The following is a 22,582-nucleotide window of genomic DNA, read 5'->3' on the forward strand; positions in this document are numbered from 1 at the left end:
ACCAATGAATCAGAAGAGGAACCAAATGAAAGTAAACATGTTATACAAGTAATCCACATCTGTGGACTGGGCCACAAAGGGCCGAATTTTTACATCCATGTTCACATTAATAACAAACTGATGCAGATGGAATTAGATACGGGAGCAGCGGTTTGCCTAATGCCCAGAACAATGCTACCGCACGCAAAGATGCCCCAAACAGACACCATCTTAAAAACTGTTACGGGGGAGGAAGTACAAGTTTTTGAAAAGTGCAATGTGCACGTTAAGTACAAGGATCAATCTAACCAGCTGTCCCTCTATGCCGTGGACACCGAGGGCCCAGCATTGCTCGGTCGCAGTTGATTAGGCAACCAATTGGTTAATCAGCCGAAAGAACAAAGAAAAGAGGGATTAACACCTGCAGCATACCACGGACCCCAAGCTGGCTCCAATTTTCAAACGTTACGGCACAGTATTTGAGAATGGTTTGTGGAAAAATTCGTAAGGTACAAGCCAAACCACACATGAAACCCGAATCAGAACCCAAATTTTGCAAACCCAGAGCCATACCTTTCGCAATAAAGGAAAAAAATCAAATTGGAACTTAATAGACTGCCATAAGAAGGGATATTTTAAAAATCCAGTAATTCAATTGGGTAACCCCAATTTTACCAGTACGCAAGGCAAATGGAGAAATGCGTATCAATTAAGCACTACAAATTCCAGAACATCCCATTCCAAAAGCTGAAGAACTATTCCAAACATTAACCAGAGGACAAAGGTTGCCGAAACTGGACTTGTCACAAACCTACCAACAGGTGAAGCTAGACTACAGCTTCCGGAAATATGTAACCATAAGCACACATTTGGGATTATTTACATATACCCGTATGCCGCACAGAATATCCAAGCAATTATGAACGTTACTGCAAGGACTCAATGCAGGCTGCTACTTAGATGACATCATTATTACCGGCAGGGATGACACCGAGCATCTAACTACCCTAGATATCATTCTGAATCAACTACAACAGGCAAATGTCCGACTACAAAAAGACAAATGTGTGTTCGTGGCACCATCGATGACCTATTTAGGTGTCACCATCAATAAGGAAGGGGTACAAATGGACAACAAAGGTACAGAAGCTTTATGGAATGCTCCCTATCCGATCCAACAAAACAGAACTACAATCATTATCGCCGACACATTCCAAACATGTCTATGTTATAGTCCCCTGAATGAACTATTTAAGAAGAATCAGAAATGGTACTGGAACACAGAAACCGAACGAGCTGTAAATTAACAAGCAATAGCCATGTCTTAATTCATTACAATCCAGACAAAGAACTAACACTGGCAGTAGACATGTCGCCCATGGTATTGGGTGCCGTACTGTCACAGAAAACTAAAAAGAGAGAACAACCCGTGGCATACGCCTCCCGCTTACTAACTGTTTGTGAGTGCAACTAAGCTCAATTAAAAAGAGAAGGGCTCTTCGGGGTAAAGAGATTTCACCAATATCTGTACGGATGTAAGTTTGGTGACAGACAACAATCCACTGAGTCTAATATTGGGATCTAAAAAAGGAAACCCTGAAAGATGTGATATTGTCCAGAGTTTTCTATTTCACAAACAATGACTGGCCAGAAGATCAGGAAATGTCAAAGGAAATTAAACCCTATTATACCAGACATGGTGAACTATAGATCTTAGAAGGATGCCTATTATGGGGAACCAGAACTGTCATTCCCAAGAAGTGGCAGCAAGATGTCCTGGCCAAACTACACAATAACCACCCAGGGATAGTGCGGATGGAAGCTCTAGCCAAGATGCACATCTGGTGGCCTTCAATAGGGGAAGATATTGAGCACACAGTCAAAAAGTGCAGTACATGGCAAGAGGAACAACCCAAAGCACCTTAGACAGAAGCAAACCCATGGAAATGGCCATCACAACCGTGGCATTGAATCCACACAGGCTTTGAGGGACCATTCATGGAAGAGAATTTCCTGATACTAGTCGATGCACACTCCAAATGGCCGACATTAATCCGCATGAGGAATATGACTGTGGGTCAGACCATTGAAAAATTCAGAGGGGTTTTTACACCATATGGATTACCCATTGAACTCATCTCTGACAACGGCCCTCAAATGGTATCAGCAAAACTTAAAGCTTTCATGCGCAACAATAACATTTGCCACATGCCGTCTGCACCATATCATCCCAGTACAAATGGAGAAACAGAATGTTTCATACAAACCTTCAAGGAAGCCATGAAAATTAGACGAAATTCAGACTCGTCATTGTCCCTTAAGATCGCTGATTTCCTGCTGAGTTACTGGAACACACTATACTCAACCACCAAAAGAACACCAGCAGAGCTGATGTTCGGGAGAAATCTAAGGACCAGACTGTCGGCTATACATCCAAATATCAGCCTCAGACTGCAACAGACAGCTTCTGCGAAGAGAGACCCAAGATCGATTAAAGTGGAGGAACCAGTGTTGGTGCAAGACTACCGCGTCCACAAAGCTCCATGGGTGCAGAGAGTAGTCCTGAAAAAACACAGCCAATACTCATATCACAACCTAGTGGAGGACATGATATGGAAAAGGCACATCGATCATCTAAGACCAGTGGACGACACAATGACACCCGAAGCCAGAAAAGATGGTGTGTATAGTGAGGGGCTGACTTAGCTACCAGTAGAAGCGTCTCCACCACACGTCAATGGACACAGAGAAGGGCCGAGACCACCGATTGAGGAGGATACCATCAAGAAGGGCACCTGAAACCAGGTGATCAGCCCACTTGGTCTTCGCATCCCAACTCTGAAAAGGCCACCAAGATCATCTTCTCCACTTCCCAGTTATATCCTGACCGATGCCTAGAGCTCCTTTACAACAACAGTGCCCCAACTGATACCATCCGTCTCTGTAGATCCAAACAAACCACACACCCACTGGAACATTTCAAAGATTATGTATGCTGGGTGGGGGAGGGGGAAGACTGTTTACGTGTATGCAATGACGTGGGGAACTCATTTAGACTGAACACTTTGTAGTAATGCTTGTAGTATGTAATTAGTAAAGCATTGAGTTAGTCTGCCCTGACGTGGTGGTTGTCGTTTTTTACAACGGGGTGGGGGGGTGGGGAAACACCTCAAACATAACACCTGGTATCGAAACTGGCCTCGAGCATTGAAGGCTTCCTGATCATATAAGAGGTTTGGATCAGGAGCTCAAGGTACTGATAGTTTGAACTAGAATCTGTGCGGTTGTAGAGACTGTGGGAGCACGAGAGGTGACTACATGAACCTCATTTTCTCTGAAGGGACTCTCTTGATTCTTTTTTTCCTATTGTTAAGGGTGTTGGGCAATGATCTTGGTGATTCTATGTTTGCCTTACAGCAGATGGAAGTTGAAGTACATCATGCATATTACATTTTTCATGTATTATTATGTGACAATAAAAGGAACCTTTGAAGCTATTTAATTACCTTTTTATAGGGCAATGTTTCAATATGATTTTGGCAAATGAGCATCAATATTCTCAAAAAGAGATCTGCTTTAATTTTTCATCCAGACTTCCATTATGTGAATAATTTTCCTCAAGTAAGAGCTGTGGTTTTAGATTATGTTCCCAAATAGATGATGCTTGGGAATTGTATTCACTATGGAGCTACAGTACAACTCCAGTTATCCAAAATCGGATTCACTGAAATCCTCACTTATCCGAAAAAAAAATTTTTAATTAATTCCTCATTTATTTGAATTTTTAAATTTTTTTTATTTTTCACACTATGAACCATATTAATCAAAATACACACAAACATTTCCCACTTGAATATACACAATGTCATTTTCCCCCTTTTTCCCCCCTCCCTTCCCTTCCCTCCCTCCTTCCCACCCCCCTCCAAACCCATTAAACATTCAATATATACAATACATTAAACAATGTCATCACACAATGAAAATAAACAAGAAAATTGTGTCATCTACTGTTACACACTGGGTCAGTTCATTTCGTCTTCTTCTCATTCTATCATTTTAGGGGGTGGAGATCCGAGGTAGGCCCTCTCTGTTGTATTCCATGTACGGTTCCCAAATTTGTTCAAATAATGTGACTTTATTTCTTAAATTATATGTTATTTTTTCCAATGGAATACATTTATTCATTTCTATGTACCATTGCTGTACTCTCAGGCTCTCTTCTGATTTTCAAGTTGACATTATACATTTTTTTGCTACAGCTATGGCTATCATAATAAATCTTTTTTGCGCTTCATCCAGTTTGAGGCCTAATTCTTTACTTCTTATATTACTTAGAAGAAAGATCTCTGGATTTTTTGGTATGTTGCTTTTTGTGATTTTATTTAATTCCTGATTTAGATCTTCCCAAAACTTTTTCACTTTATCACATGCCCAAATTGCATGTGCTGTTGTTCCCGTTTCCTTCTTACAGCTAAAACATCTATCAGATACTGTTGGGTCCCATTTATTTAACTTTTGAGGTGTAATGTATGACCTGTGTAACCAATTATATTGTATCATGTGTAACCTCATGTTTATTATATTTCTCATAGTTCTGGAGCATAACTTTTCCCATATTTCATTTTTTTATCTTTATGTTAAGATCTTGTTCCCACTTTTGTTTGGGTTTATAGCTTATTTCATCATTTTCTTTCTCTTGCAGCTTGATGTACATGTTTGTTATAAATCTTTTTATTATCGTTGTTTCTGTAATCACGTATTCAAATCTGCTTCCTTCTCGTAATCTCAGTCTGCTTCCCATTTTGTCCTTTAAGTAGGTTTTCAATTGGTGGTATGCAAACATTGTACCATGAGTTATTCATTTGTACTTCATTTGTTCAAATGATAATAAATTATTTCCCAAAAAACAATTTTCTATTCTTTTAATCCCTTTTCTCTCCCATTCTCTAAAAGAAAGGTTATCTATTGTGAAAGGGATTAGTTGATTTTGCATCAATAATAATTTTGGTAGTTGGTAATTTGTTTTTTTCCTTTCTACGTGAATCTTCTTCCAAATGTTGAGCAGATGGTGCAGTACTGGTGAACTTCTATATTGCACTAGTTTTTCATCCCACTTATAAATTATATGTTCTGGTACCTTCTCCCCTATTTTATCTAGCTCTAATCTGGTCCAATCTGGTTTTTCCCTTGTTTGATAAAAATCTGATAGATATCTTAATTGTGCTGCTCTATAATAATTTTTTAAATTTGGTAACTGCAAACAAACTTGTTTGTACCATTTCTGTTCATTTATCTAGCGCTATCCTCAGTTCCCCACCCCCCCCCCCCCTTTCCATAAGAATTTCCTTATTATTTTCTTTAATTCATTGAAGAATTTCTCTGTTAAGGGAATTGGTAACAATTGAAATAGGTATTGTATCCTTGGGAAGATATTTATTTTAATGCAATTTACCCTTCCTATCAGTGTTAATGGTAGATCTTTCCAATGTTCTAAGTCAACTTGTAATTTATTCTTTAATGGCTGATAATTTAATTTGTATAGCTGGCCAAATTATTATCTAGTCTAATACCTAGGTATTGAATTGCTTGTGTTTGCCATTTAAATGGTGATTCTTTTTTAAACTTTGTGTAATCCGCATTATTCATTGGCATCGCTTCACTTTTATTTGCGTTGATCTTGTACCCCGATATTTCTCCATATTCCTTCAATTTTTTATGTAATTCTTTTATTGATAATTCTGATTCTGTTAAGTATACTATGATGTCATCTGCAAATAGACTGATTTTATTTTCCTTCTCTTTTATTTTTATCCCTTTTATTTTATTTTCTGTTCTTATCAGTTCTGCCAATGGCTAAAGCGAACAGTGAGGGAGATAGTGGACATCCCTGCCTAGTTGATCTGCTTAATTTAAATTGGTTCGATATATATCCATTTACTGTCACCTTTGCCATTGGACCCTTATATAATCCTTTAATCCAATTAATATATTTCTTTGGTAGGTTGAACCTCTGTAATACTTTGAATAAATAATTCCATTCTACCCTATCAAAGGCTTTCTCTGCGTCTAAAGCAACAGCCACTGTTGGCGTCTTATTTCCTTGTACTGCATGGATTAAGTTAATGAACTTACAGACATTGTCCATTGTTCGTCTTTTCTTAATAAATCCAGTTTGATCTAGTTTTACTATTTTTGGTACACAGTCGGCCAATCTGTTTGCTAATAGTTTTGCTATTATCTTATAATCTGAGTTAAGTAAAGATATTGGTCTATATGATGCTGGTGTTAGTGGATCTTTCACCATCTTTGGTATTACTGTAATTATTGCTGTTTTACATGAATCTGGCAAGTTTTTTGTTTCTTCTATCTGGATCATTACTTCCAGGAGAGGAGGAATTAGTAACTCTTTAAATGTTTTATAGAATTCTATTGGCAGTCCATCCTCCCCAGACGTTTTATTGTTTGGTAGCTTTTTTAATATATCTTGTATTTATTCTATTTCAAATGGTTTTATCAATTTGTTTTGCTCCTCTTCTTGCAATTTCGGTAGTTCAATTTTAGCTAGAAACTCATCTATTTAGTCTTCTTTGCTTTCGTTCTCTGTTCGGTATAATTGCTCGTAGAATTCCTTAAAGTTTTCATTGATCTCTGTTGGGCTTATGTAATTTGTTTGTCTTTCTTCCTTGATGCCAATACCATTCTTTTAGCTTGTTCTGTTTTAAGCTGCCAAGCTAGTATTTTGTGCGTTTTTTTTCTCCTAGCTCATAATACTTCTGCTTTATTTTCATTATGTTCTTGTCCACCTTATACGTTTATAGTGTTTCGTGTTTTATTTTTTTTGTCTGCCAATTCTCTTCTTTTTGTTGTATCTTCCCTTGTTGCTAGTTCTTTTTCTGTACTTATTATTTCCCTTTCCAGCTGTTCTATTTCCCGATTGTAGTCCTTTTTCATCTTAGTTACATAGCTTATTATCTGCCCTCTGATGAAGGCTTTCATTGCATCCCATAATATAAATTTGTCTTTCACTGATTCCATTTTTATTTTAAAGTACATTTTAATTTGGCACTCAATAAATTCTCTAAAATCTTGTCTTTTAAGTAGCATGGAATTTAATCTCCATCTATATGTTCTTGGTGGGATGTCCTCCAGCTCTATTGCTAATAACAGGGGTGAGTGATCAGATAACAATCTAACTTTATATTCCGTTTCCCTTAGATATGGGCAGACAACTGGAACAGTTCAATCCTTGAGTATGTTTTATGTCTACTTGAATAATATGAGTATTCCTCCTCCTTTGGGTGTTGTCTCCTCCATATATCCAAAAGTTTCATTTCCTGCATTGATTTAACCATAAATTTGGCTACTTTGTTCTTTCTGCTAGTCTTTTGTCCAGTTTTATCCATCTTTGAATCCAAATTAAGGTTAAAGTCCCCTCTTATCAATATATTCCCAGCTGATTTCACAGTGACCGTTATTCTCTCCCACCCTTCCCCCTCCAGAAAAGACTTTTATCTTCACATTGCAACAAAGCTCCCCCTCTTTTCTTCACTTTTTCTTTTATTTTTTTAACCCCTCCTCTTCCCCCCATCTCCCTTACTTCCCTTTTCTTTCCTCCTTTAGTTCTTACTTATATATTATTTTTACATCTTTATATGTAGTTTGTTGTTGTTCTTCATTCTTGTTACATCTCTTCATCTCTCTTTCTGCCCTGCAGGCGTTCTCCAAATTCTCGTGCATTCTCCGGATCCGAGAACAGTCTGTTTTGATCCCCCGGGATAACTATTTTAAGCACCGCTGGATATCTTAACATAAATTTATAGCCTTTTTTCCATCGGATCAATTTTGCTGCGTTAAACTCCTTCCTCTTTTTTAGGAGCTCAAAACTTATGTCTAGGTAGTAAAGAAATTTTTGACCTTTGTATTCCAGTGGTTTTTTGTCTTCTCTAATTTTATTAATTTCCTTCTCCAATATATTTTCTCTGTTTTCGTCAAACCAGTCCTTGTTTTTCCTGGAGGAGAAGCCCAGTACCTCTTCAGTGGATTGCAGTATGGTAGTCTTCAACTGATCCCAGAGGGTTTCAGGGGACGGGTCCGTGAGGCGGGTTGCAACGTCGAGCTTTGCTTTGAGGTTTGCCTGGAAGTTTCCTCTCGCTTCGTCTGACTGCAGTTTTCCAACATTGAACCTCTTTCTGGGGGCTTTATTGTTCCTGGGCTTTGGCTTGAAGTGAAGGTTGAGCTTGCAGCGAACCAGCCGGTGGTCAGTGTGGCATTCCGCGCTAGGCATGACCCTGGTGTGGAGCACATCTTGTTTGTCACTTTCTCGCACCAGGATGTAGTCCAGGAGGTGCCAGTGTTTGGATCGGGGATGCATCCAGGTGGTCTTAAGGCTGTCCCTCTGCTGAAAAAGGGTGTTTGTAATGACAAGCCGCTGTTCTGCGCAGAGCTCCAACAGGAGGCGCCCATTGTCGTTGCACTTGCCGACGCCATGCTTGCCCAGGATTCCTGGCCAGGTTTCTGAGTCTTTGCCGACACGAGCGTTGAAGTCGCCCAGGATGACAACCTTGTCGGCTGTAGGGGTACGTTGGATGAGGTTGCGCAGGTCGGTGTAGAACTTGTTCTTTTCTGCTGGTTCCGCCTGGAGGGTTGGAGCATAGACACTGATGAGGGTGATGTGACGCTTGTTTTGAAGTGGGAGTCGCATGGACATGATTCGGTCCGAGAGGCCTGTCGGAAGGTTTTCGAGTTTGGAGGCAATGAAGCTCTTGACCATGAAGCCTACACCAGATAGGCGTCGTTCATCCGAAGTCTTGCCAGACCAGTAGAGTGTGTAGCCCGCGCCGCGTTCTTGGAGGCTGCCTACATCTGCCAGGCGGACTTCACTGAGAGCGGCTATGTCGATGTCAAGTCTGAGGAGTTCATGTGCAATGAGGGCAGACCGACGTTCAGGTCGGTGGCTGTCAGTCTTGTCTAGCATGGTTCTGATGTTCCAGCATGCTAGCTTGAGTTTGTGAGCATCTTTTGAGGGGGAGGACGTGGAGGGGGAGGACGTGGAGGGGGAGGACGTGGAGGGGGAGGACGTGGACCTGTCCTCGGGCCTGCGCAAAGGAGCTTTTAGGTGGAGTGCAGTGCGCGCAGTACTGGCCCCACCCTTTACACCCATGGTTCGTGTGCCGTGGCCAAGCAAGCTGGGACGTGGCAGCGAGGTCCTTGGGTCGTAGGTTTTATATCGGAGTGGCCTTCTCCTATGCAGGTTTCTTACCCGGGCTGGAGGGGCCTGCCTCCCCTCCTAGGTCGGTCCATACTGCCCGGACCGGGGCCGAGGCCGCCGCAGTTCACCCTGTGCCTGGACTGGGGCCACCGCCTCCCACTCCCTGTCCGGACCGGGGCCTCCGCAGGCAAAGAAGCGAGCTGCCCACCAGGCTCACCTTACAAAGCCGTCCTGTCCAGAGAAGAAACAAGCCTTCCGTCGCGCATGCAGCCATCTTCAGCGCAAACTCCGGGAGATCCAAAATGAGTGGTGGACTAGCCTCGCCAAACGAACACAGCTCAGCGCGGACATTGGCGACTTCAGGGGTTTCTACGAGGCTCTAAAGGCTGTGTATGGCCCCTCACCCCAAGTCCAAAGCCCGCTGCGCAGCTCAGACGGCAAAGTCCTCCTCAGCGACAAGATCTCCATCCTCAACCGATGGTCAGAACACTTCCAATCTCTTTTCAGTACCAACCGCTCAGTCCAAGATTCCGCCCTGCTCCAGCTCCCTCAACAGCCCCTAAGGCTAGAGCTGGATGAGGTTCCCACCCTGGATGAGACATATAAGGCAATCGAACAACTGAAAAGTGGCAAAGCAGCAGGTATGGATGGAATCCCCCCAGAAGTCTGGAAGGCTGGCGGCAAAACTCTGCATGCCAAACTGCATGAGTTTTTCAAGCTTTGTTGGGACCAAGGTAAACTGCCTCAGGATCTTCGTGATGCCACCATCATCACCCTGTACAAAAACAAAGGCGAGAAATCAGACTGCTCAAACTACAGGGGAATCACGTTGCTCTCCATTGCAGGCAAAATCTTCGCTAGGATTCTACTAAATAGAATAATACCTAGTGTCGCTGAGAATATTCTCCCAGAATCACAGTGCGGCTTTCGCGCAAACAGAGGAACCACTGACATGGTCTTTGCCCTCAGACAGCTCCAAGAAAAGTGCAGAGAACAAAACAAAGGACTCTACATCACCTTTGTTGACCTCACCAAAGCCTTCGACACCGTGAGCAGGAAAGGGCTTTGGCAAATACTAGAGCGCATCGGATGTCCCCCAAAGTTCCTCAACATGATTATCCAACTGCACGAAAACCAACAAGGTCGGGTCAGATACAGCAATGAGCTCTCTGAACCCTTCTCCATTAACAATGGCGTGAAGCAAGGCTGTGTTCTCGCACCAACCCTCTTTTCAATCTTCTTCAGCATGATGCTGAACCAAGCCATGAAAGACCCCAACAATGAAGACGCTGTTTACATCCGGTACCGCACGGATGGCAGTCTCTTCAATCTGAGGCGCCTGCAAGCTCACACCAAGACACAAGAGAAACTTGTCCGTGAACTACTCTTTGCAGATGATGCCGCTTTAGTTGCCCATTCAGAGCCAGCTCTTCAGCGCTTGACGTCCTGCTTTGCGGAAACTGCCAAAATGTTTGGCCTGGAAGTCAGCCTGAAGAAAACTGAGGTCCTCCATCAGCCAGCTCCCCACCATGACTACCAGCCCCCCCACATCTCCATCGGGCACACAAAACTCAAAACGGTCAACCAGTTTACCTATCTCGGCTGCACCATTTCATCAGATGCAAGGATCGACAATGAGATAGACAACAGACTCGCCAAGGCAAATAGCGCCTTTGGAAGACTACACAAAAGAGTCTGGAAAAACAACCAACTGAAAAACCTCACAAAGATAAGCGTATACAGAGCCGTTGTCATACCCACACTCCTGTTCGGCTCCGAATCATGGGTCCTCTACTGGCACCACCTACGGCTCCTAGAACGCTTCCACCAGCGTTGTCTCCGCTCCATCCTCAACATCCATTGGAGCGCTCACACCCCTAACGTCGAGGTACTCGAGATGGCAGAGGTCGACAGCATCGAGTCCACGCTGCTGAAGATCCAGCTGCGCTGGATGGGTCACGTCTCCAGAATGGAGGACCATCGCCTTCCCAAGATCGTATTATATGGCGAGCTCTCCACTGGCCACCGTGACAGAGGTGCACCAAAGAAAAGGTACAAGGACTGCCTAAAGAAATCTCTTGGTGCCTGCCACATTGACCACCGCCAGTGGGCTGATAACGCCTCAAACCGTGCATCTTGGCGCCTCACAGTTTGGCGGGCAGCAGCCTCCTTTGAAGAAGACCGCAGAGCCCACCTCTCTGACAAAAGGCAAAGGAGGAAAAACCCAACACCCAACCCCAACCAACCAATTTTCCCTTGCAACCGCTGCAATCGTGTCTGCCTGTCCCGCATCGGACTGGTCAGCCACAAACGAGCCTGCAGCTGACGTGGACTTTTTACCCCCTCCATAAATCTTCATCCGCGAAGCCAAGCCAAAGAAAGAAGAAGAAATATTTTCTCTTAATATGTATCTCAGAAATTTTACTAAAATGGATCTTGGTTTATGTGGTGACTGTGGTTTCGGGGCTAGTGTTCTGTGCGCCCTTTCTATTTCCATTCCTTCTTGCTGTTCTGGCTTTCCCAGGACTTTTGGGATCCATTCTTTTATAAATTCTTTCATATCTTTGCCTTCTTCATCTTCCTTAAGGCCCACTATCTTTATATTGTTTCGCCTTCTATAGTTTTCCATTATATCCATCTTCTGACCTAACAACTCCTGTGTTTCTTTAACTTTTTTGTCACTTTCTTCCAATTTTCTTTTTAAGTCGTTCACTTCCATTTCTACCGCCATTACACATTCTTCCACATTTTCTAATCCTTTCCCTACATCTGTTATGACCAGCTCTGTTCTACTCATTTTTTCTTCTGTACTTTTCATTTTTCTTTTCATTTCACTATATTCTAATGTTAACCATTCTTTTAATGCTTTTATTTGTTTCGGAAAATTTTTTTTATCTATGTACTGTCCATTCATTTTACCTCCTATTCCTCTGTGCAGAGCTTGGTGTTCTTCTTCTTCTGTGTCTGCTCTTGGGTTTGTGTGTTCTATTTCTCTTCCTTGTATCTGTGTCTCTTCTGACTTTCTTGTTGAACTGCTTGTCTCAGTTTGTTGGGTATTTTTTTCATGGTTTCTTGATGTTGGTCCTCTTCTTCTGGGCTGGTTATCTGTTGTGTCTCTTGCTTCCTTTTTTCTTTCTCACACCTCCCTTTCCCGTTGCTTTCTTTATCTTCCAGCTGGGAGCCCTGCTGTCGGGCATCTATCTCTCAGCTGTTCGTGCTGTGGAGTTCCATTTTTCTTTACATACTTTCTCTCCAACTCTCCCTTTCAAACTGCGTCCCACTGTCTCCCAGCCGCAAGTGGTCAAAAGAATCCCTTGTCCTGGTGTCATCAAGGAAAGCGGCATCTCAGCCGGGAGCGTGGACCTTGGGCTCAGTGGCGTTCCCTCCCCTCCCCTCTTATCCTCTTCCCTCCCTCCCTTCTCGGTACACTGAATGCCGATGGCTAATTTGAATTCTCCTCTTGGCCTACTTCCCGAGTGTGCGGTAGGCCTAGGGGAGGATTCGGAGTCGGAATTCCGGCATTGGGAGCTCTGGTAACTGGGGAGATAGGAGCCTGCTGAATTGCCAGTGAGTGTTCCGGGAAGCCTCCCCAGGGATCAGCGGCAATGGTGGGAATTTAGCTGCAGCGGTTGGCTGGTTTCAATGATTGGCAGCGGCATTTGGTTCGTTTTGGTGATCAGTGGCAGCCAGCATATTTTTGGTGAAAATTAAACATTATTTTAATGCTTAAAAAGCCTTCCCTTGTTGTTTGTTGTTGTTTAAACATTGATACAAGTGATTTGCTATTGGGCTGTTTTTTAAAAAATGACCAGTTCTCAAAAAAAACCATTTATCCAAAATAGGCCCGGTCCCGACCATTTCAGATAATTGGAGTTGTGCTGTATATTGAATGTGGGTGGGGAATTTACAACTAAGTAGAAAAGGTTCAACTCTACAAGTAGACAGTATGCATATTCTTCTTAAATCATCAAATTAATTTTGCCTCAAATTCCTTTAGATTTCAAAAATGTATTAGCCAGGAAGGAAGTGCAGTGACATTTCTGTATGTGATCATTTGTTCCCTCCCATCTCCCCATCCCTCCCAATGCCCTGACTTCTTGTACCCAGGTAAAATCTTTTGGAGTAAGTGGGTGCTCTTGACCAGCAATGAAGAAAAAAATTATGGTACTATACTGCAAGGATGCATATTGGTGTCTATACATACACCTGTTTTTGTTTTTAATTTTGTTTGTATTTTCTCTCCTAGACAAATCCAGCCTACTTGGCCAAATTGATCTTCCAGATGCCTCAAAACAAATCAACAAAATTTATGGATACTGTCATCTTCACCTTGTACAATTACGCTTCAAACCAGAGAGAAGAATATCTCCTTCTAAAGCTCTTCAAGACTGCTTTGGAAGAAGAGATCAAGTATGTGTTCCAACTAGCTTCACCCTGCCTGCCATACTGAGAGCAGTACCTTGTATTAGGCTGTGGTAACCTCGTTGTATGGCATTCAAGCAGCAGTTGACATGCAAGAGTTGGGCCTGCAAGGCAGAGAAATTTCTCATTTGTTTGTGGTTGCTACAGTGATCAAATATACCAATGTTTGAAATTAATCAGGACAATTTACTGGCCCCACAGTAACATCAGCAGAGATTGTTTACTGGTTGATAAATAAGGAATGAAGCTAGGATCTCCCTTATCACAAATTATCTATTTAAGCAGACTAGATTGTAGGCCTCCAGTTAGTAACCTTTCCTTGTTACTTTATTCTCCTCAATGTTATTTCCCTATTTATGCAACCCATTTACCAACATCCTTGTGGCCTCTGTCGGTTGTGGTCAACCACGGGTTCTGTGTCTAAAGCTGGAGTGGCTTTTCCAGGGCACAAGAGTTGATATGGAGATCCGTCTGTTGCCTATGCAGTGGGGCCTCCTCTTCATGGTAATGACAGGTCCAAACGATGAAAGTTTGGTGCCAGCAACATCGTAGGGACTGCCGTGTCTTCAGGACTCTGACTCCAGATTTTTCCTCGGGGTTTACTCCCAAAGCCTTTCCCGTGAACGGGTTTAGCCACAAGGCAGCGGAGGTTTAAAATCAAAATTTTCCCTCTCCTAGATGAACTACCATCCGTTGTCAATGAGGCCCATCTGCAGGGAGCACTGGATTCAAGGCACCAGTGGCCTGCCTTTGCTTCTTCAGTGAGAACAGCTCCACCAGGCATAAGAACTATGCCACATGTGAAGGCCAGGAGTTGGACTTGGTTGTCAGAGGCTGTTTGAGTCACACGCCATGAAGAGTGTCTGTGTAGCAGTGGGAGCTTGCCCCCACGACCACCCTTTGGCTATGACAACCTTGAGTGCCTTACCAACATCATGGTCTGGTGTTTGCAGAAAGGAGTCCAAGGAGTCTTGCATGAGTTTTTTTACTTCTTTTGTATAACCTCTGATTTACAAGCACCTACTTTCTCTGCCTTTTGTAATTAAAGGCAATACATCTCAGTGAATTATTCAACTGCTGGAGTGGAACGGTTGGCGTAGCGGTTAGCACAACGCCTTTATAGCACCAGCAATCAGGAGTAGGGTTTGAATCCCACGCTGTCTGTAAGGAGTTTGTACTTTCTCCTCGTATCGGTAAGGGTTTTACCAGGGGCTCCAGTTTCCTCCCACCATTCAAAGGGTACCAGGAGTGTAGGTTAATTGGGTATAAATTGGGCGGCATGGACTTGTGGGCTGAAATGGCCTGTTGCCATGCTATATGTCTAAATTTTTTTTAAATTAAAAATTTTAATCATGAGGCATAACTGTTATTGAGGTCTCCTAATTGCTTCTCGTTTCATATAAACTGAGGAATCGTGCAAGTAGAAGTGGGGTCAGCAAGCTATTCAAGATAATGGTGGAGTAGGTTTGAGTAATCATATAAAAGGAAATAGCATATAAAAAAAATTTGCTTCCAGTGTGTTTGAAATTGGCAGCTTGGGTGTTTGAAGCAGCGCTGCCAAAAACTGATGGAAAACTGTGAACGGCATCACAAAGCAGCAGCCACGGTTATTACAAAAACAGACTTCCAGTGTCCCCATTGTACTGGACTCTGCGCCTCCAGACTGGTACTGCAAAGTCACCTTTGTGTCCACAGATGAACTGCGCAACAAGTGTATCTTCTTCGAACCAAAGGATGAACAATATGTACAGTTTGAATCAAAGTCCTTTGAAGAATGCTCTCGGTATCACTCAAATATGTTATACATGAATGTGTTGGAATGGTTAAATGTTTGTTATATTCCAAATGATAAATTAATTCCACCTTAATCCTGTTACTTAGTAATGCTGAAATAAAGGCAAAGCCTGCATAGCTCTCCAAAATTACTAATACCCTGTATATGCAATTTTAATACTTTTAATTAATTGGCTTCTCTAAATGTATATTTTTTTAATTGATGTTATTGCTCCAAAGAGATTCCCTAGTGGATTTTATTTCTTGAGTCGGGCATGAATTATAGCTGCCTAATATTGTTTATGTTTTAATTTCACCATTATACACAGATCCAAAGTGGACCAAGTTCAAGATATTGTCACTGGAAATCCCACCGTCATTAAAATGGTGGTTACTTTTAATCGAGGTACACGAGGGCAGAATGCACTCAGACAGCTACTGGCTCCAGTAGTAAAGGAAATTATGGAGAACAAGACTCTCACCATAAATACAAACCCAGTGGAGGTGTACAAAGCCTGGGTGAATCAAATGGAGATGCAGACTGGTGAAGCCAGGTTGGTGGTAGCAATTTGCAAATGAACAAGCAACCTATGTGCATGCTGGAGCCTTGTGTTTTCCCTTTGTTTTAACTATTGTTGGCAGGCATCATTCTAGGGAAGCAGAGTAGTGCAGTATGTAGGGCTGCTGCCTCACAGCTCCAGCAACCCAATTTCAATTCTGATCTCTGGTGCCACGTGTGTGGAGTTTGCACATGCTCCCTCTGACCCTAGATGCTTTAATCTTTTCCTGAATCCCAAAGTAGGTAGACCAAATGACTGCGATAAATTTTCTGTCAGGTTGATGGTCAGAGGGATAATTGATGGGCATGCAACAGACAATAGCTTGAAGGGAAAATAAGTAGGTGGGGTGGGATTGCTCTGAATGCTTGCATGGATTAAATGGGCTGAATGGCAGACTCTGGCTGTGAGGAAAATGCAAATCAAAGCAATATGAAAATCAGACATTTTTAGTACTACAGACACACAGTAAAAACACACAGGAATGTAAGTGGAACTTGGCTTTGCTCGCTGCAAGATCGGCTGAGTTCCTCCAGCATGTTTTTACTACAATCACAACGTCCGCAGGCTTTCATGTTTCACGTATGCTATCTTGTGACTAGTTCAATTGTTGAGGTGCCCTCGAGTCAAGTCAACTTTATTTATCGTTCATACCATGTTCACATGATAGGACAAGATAACATTTCTCCAGAACTATGGAGCATATTTGCATAGTTAAGATAGCATTAAAATATTAAGGTATTAAGAAGTATGCACTGAAAGTCCACAGCTCATAATGCATATCTGTACTGGGAGTTCAGGAACCTGATGGCTTGGGGGGGGAAAAGCTGTTTCCCATTCTGGACATAAGGGCCCGTGTGCTTTGGTACCTCCTGCCAGATGGCAGAAGAAGAACAGTTTACATGATAGAGGAATTAGGGGATATGGGGAAGAAGGCAGGTAGGTGGAGTTAGGTCATAAATTAGATCAGCCATGATCGTATTGAATGGCGGAGCAGGCTCGATGGGCCATTTTTGGCCTACTCCTGTTCCTACTTGCTATGTTCCTATGAGGGATGTTTGGAGTCTTTGCTTTCCTCCTTCATCAAGTGTTGTAGATGTCCTCCATGCTAGGAAGAAGCTCCCCAATGATCTTTTCCACTGACTTCACCATCTTCTGGAGGGTCTTGATTCCAAAATGGTGAAAAGCATTCATCACTGGTGTTCTGAGACCTTGGAAATAATTCTAGTAGTATTGGTCTGTCAATTCTTTGAGGTTCTCGGAAAGGAAATAAGCAGTAGGGAATCTTACTGCCCATTGGAGTGTTATGAAGGATCACTGAAGAAATGGTTGAAATAAATAGTATTTTAAATTTATCTCATCTGCTTGCTCTTTTGACATTTATCTCAGTATATTTCATGAAGCGAATTAAATTGTAGCTAAGTTATGAATTATATCAAATGCATGGAGAGCTTGTAAATTGAATTTAGAGGATAAATATTTTTTGAAAAACTATAGTGATTTAAAGATAATGACCTTTATTGTCATATACATTGTACAATGTACATATGCCACAAAATCCTTGCTGCAACCGAACAGGTACTTTTTTAAAAATACTGCAAGGCTGGTACCGTTACCATAGCAGTTAGCGCAACACTACTACAGTGCCGGTGACCTGTGCTCAAATCCAACACTGTCTCTGAAATGTTTGTACAATCTACCCTTGTCTGCGTGGGATTCCTCCAGTGCTCAGTTTCCTCCCATCCTCCAAAAAAGTATGGGGGGATGTCAGTTGATTGGTGGGCCAGAATGACCTGTTACCGCACTGTATGTCTCCATTAAATTAAAATAGTATACATTAAATTAAATCGAAGAAAAGATAATAAACACAAAAGATAGATAATAAATAACTATAGAGCAGACAGTGCATACAAATTATGAGTAAACCCTAAGGAAATTGGGACCTCATTTCATTAGTATAAAGGCATTAAGCAGAGTTAGGGATTCAAAATTAAAGGTTTTGGCATCACAAAAAAGGGTTGGGTTCTACTCTGGTTGGATAGTTACTAAAAGATCAAAGGAAGCCACCTTTTCTAGATTCAGCTGGGAAATGTAGAGGATGAAAACATGTCATGTTAGATATGTCCTCCATTTCCAGGGACAAGAAAAAAATATCATTCTTAATTTTAGAAAATTAATTTTAAACCACTTGCCTGCTCTCTGTCTGTGGGCAAAATGAATGGGCTGGCTTCAACCATGATAAATATGACTGCTGGATGCCAAGGTGAGTCCAGGAGAGTAGCAAGAGGGTGGGTGCACCAGCAGTGAACCTCCACCTTATGTTTGTGTCTCAATGTCCTGGATCCCAAGTCAAGAGAGGAGCTGGCAGCTGATTCCTATCTCTTTTTATCAGTACTCCAACTTCTCGTGAATCAGTAACTGAATTAAAATGATGTGAAGTTGCACGCTCTAATGGCAGGAACTCAATTTTATTTTTACCGTAAATTTGATCAGAATCTGTTCAAAATGAGATGCTACAAATCCTGAGCCTAATGGTGGTAGTTAATGTTGTTGTTTGTAGTAAACTGCCATATGATGTCACAGCTGAACAGGCCCTGTCACACGAAGAAGTGAAGACAAAGCTCGAATCCTCCATGCATAACTTGCAGCTGGTCACTGACAAAGTTCTCACATCAATATGGGCATCTTTGGATGCCATTCCGTAAGTATCAAATATGATAGGATTCGGAAAGTGACCTTTAAAGTAATGTTCCCCTCTTCCAGTGTTGTTCATTACAAGTGAATTTAAAATCCGGAAAAATACATCAAAGATGCGTGTCAGGAATTATACAATTTAAGTTTAGTCCAAACATATTGAATCCAATGAAAGGCTTCCTTCAAAATATTTTTTTTTTTGCATTCTACACTAAACATGATCAGAATATTTTGTATAATTTTGGTTTTCTCTAGTGCAAAAATGTTTTAATTTCAACCAAACTGTCACAGAATTTCCATGGGGTTTTTTAAAACTGCCCCTGGAGGTTATTGCCAGACTTAGTCTAAGTGTGGGGAAACGTAATTGTCCTGGAGAAACTTGCATCAATCAATGTTTGTGTTTTTAAGTCAATGCTAATATTTTAATGTACCCTTTATAATCTTAATCAATATTTCTCTCCCATCTGAATATGCGGCAGGAAAAGTTGTTAAGGTGGTGGAAGTGAAATTTTAATTTCTAATTTTGTGCTGGTATACTGAACCCAAAACCAGCAACACAAAACAATACTTCACATCAATGTTATTTTGGGTTTTGTGAACCATGCGATCATTGGGTATCAGTGGGAAATGTTAACAAAAGACTTGAATATGAATCCAGTGTCAAGTAAAAAAATATTCTGAAAACTTATCTGACTGCCACAATTAACAATGGTCCCCCTCACCCCATTTGAATTGCCCTCAGCAAAAGTTCACTTCCCTTAAAAAGATGCAGGCTGCACTTAAATGGTATCAATAATTGAAGATAATTACAGAGCTATTAGGTTATATCAATGAACAGAGCAAGTGCATTCATTTTTATATTAATCAGGGGACTTTTGTTATGTTGGGGCACTTCTTTGAGTATGTAACCAAAACTTGATTACTATCCATTTTTATATTGTTTGGTTTATTGAGTTAATTGTCCAGCCCATGTATTGTTAGGTCTGCTGTGTTCGAGAATGAGTGAGTCAGACACCAGACTGAGTCGAAATCAAGGTTCTTTATTACCGGATTGTAACACTTGCAACTAACAGTGTTAGTTGGAGAAGGCGCATTCTCCCGATATCAGCAAGTGGTGTTTTTTTTATACCTCAGGACACGCACTATCATTATCATACCATTACATTGTCCAATGAATAAGCTGTTGCTACCCTTCTCTGTTAGTCTGCTGCACATCATCTTGTTATTGCCACACTTATCTTGAACGTACAAGGTAACACCTACATCCTGTTACTCCTTAGTACTGGGTGACTCCTTCTCCGGTCCCAACTCATGATGTTTTTACCTTACAGTATTCAGATCATCGTAATTACACTTGTATATAATTCTTTGCTGCCACCAGTTTTGGTTTATCCATGTGCTAATGAATTTATTTAACTTCACAACAGAGGGTAGAACATTTTCTTTATAGACTCAGTTAAATTATTTTTGTTAAATATACTTCAGGAGCACTTTATTTTCTTTTGCTTCATGTTTCAAGCTAACTTTCATTTTATCATGGTCAAATTCATTTTTGCACTGATGTTAATTTTTTCCTATTTCTTATTGTTTTAATCCATTTGTCCATGTAGTTATGGAATGAGATACATAGCCAAAGTTCTGAAGAGCTCGCTTCATGAGAAATTTCCAGATTCCACTGAGGATGAACTGCTAAAGGTAGCTCTGTCTATCAAGTTAGATTTTACTTCCACTGACTTTGCTAACATTGGACAAGTTATGTCCCAAATTTGAATCCATAACAACTTTTTAAAAGAAATGCCACAAAAGGTACAAGCATAAATTTCTTGTGTACGTGAAAACTGTCTTCTCCCTAAAGAATGGGAAATAGAGTGACGATTTAAGTATTCAACACTGTGGAAACCTTGATAAAAATTTAAAATAATTGTTTTTAATTAAGTTTCTAAGAATCCAATCATCTTGTTTTGCTATGTTTGTTACATTTGCAGCACAAAAAGAGGTCAATTGGCCCCAAACCTCCCAGCTTTCACTAACCATGCATAAGACTTAGGAAGCAAAAGACAGGAAGGGCTCATGAGAATTATAATGGTAATCAGGAAAGAATTTAAGAAAGGACTTGGGAGAGCTAGAAGGGGACTTGAGAAGGCCAAGACAAGTAGGATTAAGGAAAACGCATACATGTGTGACAGAAGTGATGGTAGGGCTGCAAAAGAAAGGAGGCAGAGGAGAAAAGGAGGCCCTGAATTAATACCTTGCTTCCGTGCTCACCTGAAAGAGTCAATCTGCGACGGCCATTATAGAACAGGTGGAGCATGTTGAGGTTAGGAAAGAGTAAGAGCTGAATCTTCTTAAAAAAAATCAGCATTTTGGAAGGTCAAACCTGAAGGCAGAATACATAGTTCATGACAGGATTCTTAACAGTGTGGAAGAACAAGAGGACCTTAGAGTCCAAATCTGTAGATCTCTAAAGGTTGCTACATGGGTTGATAGGATAGTTAAGAAGGCTTATAGTATGCTGGGTTCAAAATTCGAGGGGTAATGTATCTCTACAAAACTATGGTTAGACCACACTTGAAATAGTGTGTTCAATTCTGGTTGCCTCATTACATGAAGGATGTGGAAGCTAATGGAGAGGGTGCAGAGGAGATTTACTAGGATGTTGCCTGGATTGGATAATGTGTCTTATGAGGCAGGTTTAACCGAGCTAGAGCAAGAAGGATGAGTGGTGATATAATAGAGATCTTCATGATTATGAGAGACATAGATAGGATGGTCAGCCAGAACTTTTTTTTTCCTGAAGTGAGACTAGCAAACACCAGAGGACATCTGTACAAAGTGAGGGGAGAAAAGTTAAGAGTAGATGTCAGGGGCAAGTTTTTTTTTTACACAGAAAGAACTGGGTGCCTGCATTGTGTTGCCAGGAGTGGCTGGTACATTAGGAACATTTAAAAGAATTATAGACAGGTATATGGATCCGAGAAAAATGAGAGGTTATGAAGTACAGAAGGTTTAGTTTGTTAAGTAGGTTTATATCAGTTGGCACAACATTGTTGGCTGTAATGTTCTATCGGCATATTCTTCTGTTCATCCTTGTTTATGTATATCCTGCCTTTTCATAATATTGATGCCATGTACTTTAGCTTCTCCACAGAATAGTACGTTCCCTATTTGTTTCACTCACTAGGGAAGCTAATTTCTCCTGAATTTAGATTTACAGGAGTCTTTTTTGTATTTTTGACTCCTTGTTGAGGTATGTGTGCATCGGTTTATTAAGTTGCATTTTATTGACATTCCCTTCACTTGGCAAGTTGTGTGCCAAATTTGAATCCATTATTGTATGAATGGCCACCTCAACAACTTTTTAAAGAAGATTTCAGTTATACCACATCCCACATCCCAGCCCTGAACTTCCAAAAGGTTTACCCTTTCCTGATGGCTTTAACCTCTCTAGGTTTTTGTTTCATTCCTGTAAATCTTCATTAAGATTGCCAAGCAGTTCTATACCATTGCTTCAGGTTGTGGAAGAGTGACGCTGGTTTTGTGCTGTCAAATAACTAACTACAAGATTTAAGAATTAATGTTCCCTTGTAAGTTCACTAACATCCTGGTTAAGAAAGCTATCATATATGCATTCTATGAAGTCCTCCTCAAGACTGCCTTGACCAAACTGATGTTAAAATCACCCATGACAACTGCTGCTCCATTCTTACATGCATCAGCTATTTCTTGGTTTATTGCCTGTGCCACTGTAAGTTTATTATATGGTGGCCTGTACACAACTTCCACCAGTGATCTTTTCCTTTTATTATTCCTAATCTTTATCCAGATGGATTCAATATTCTCCTCCTGAGATCTTCTGTCAACGATAGTGAAAGACTGATCTCATCCTTAATTAAGACCGCTACCCTAAGTCCCTTGCCTTGCCTATCGTTCCAAATTACCTGATACCCTG

At 41.3% G+C, this 22,582-nt stretch overlaps 1 protein-coding gene across 6 annotated transcripts in view; it reads left to right on the plus strand.

Annotated features, from left to right (window-relative positions):
- The window catches only part of iqgap2 (IQ motif containing GTPase activating protein 2), a 340,680-nt gene that overhangs the window by 257,150 nt on the left and 60,948 nt on the right, over positions 1 to 22,582 (plus strand). For all 6 annotated transcript variants that reach the window (XM_069937770.1, XM_069937765.1, XM_069937779.1 and 3 more), the window contains 4 exons: positions 13,434 to 13,597; positions 15,712 to 15,936; positions 18,500 to 18,640; positions 20,244 to 20,328. In XM_069937770.1, coding sequence (XP_069793871.1) covers positions 13,434 to 13,597; positions 15,712 to 15,936; positions 18,500 to 18,640; positions 20,244 to 20,328 — 615 coding nt within the window. The remainder of the gene's footprint in view (positions 1 to 13,433; positions 13,598 to 15,711; positions 15,937 to 18,499; positions 18,641 to 20,243; positions 20,329 to 22,582) is intronic.

This window comes from Narcine bancroftii, chromosome 1 (assembly GCF_036971445.1).
Source record: "Narcine bancroftii isolate sNarBan1 chromosome 1, sNarBan1.hap1, whole genome shotgun sequence".
NCBI classification, from domain to species: domain Eukaryota; kingdom Metazoa; phylum Chordata; class Chondrichthyes; order Torpediniformes; family Narcinidae; genus Narcine; species Narcine bancroftii.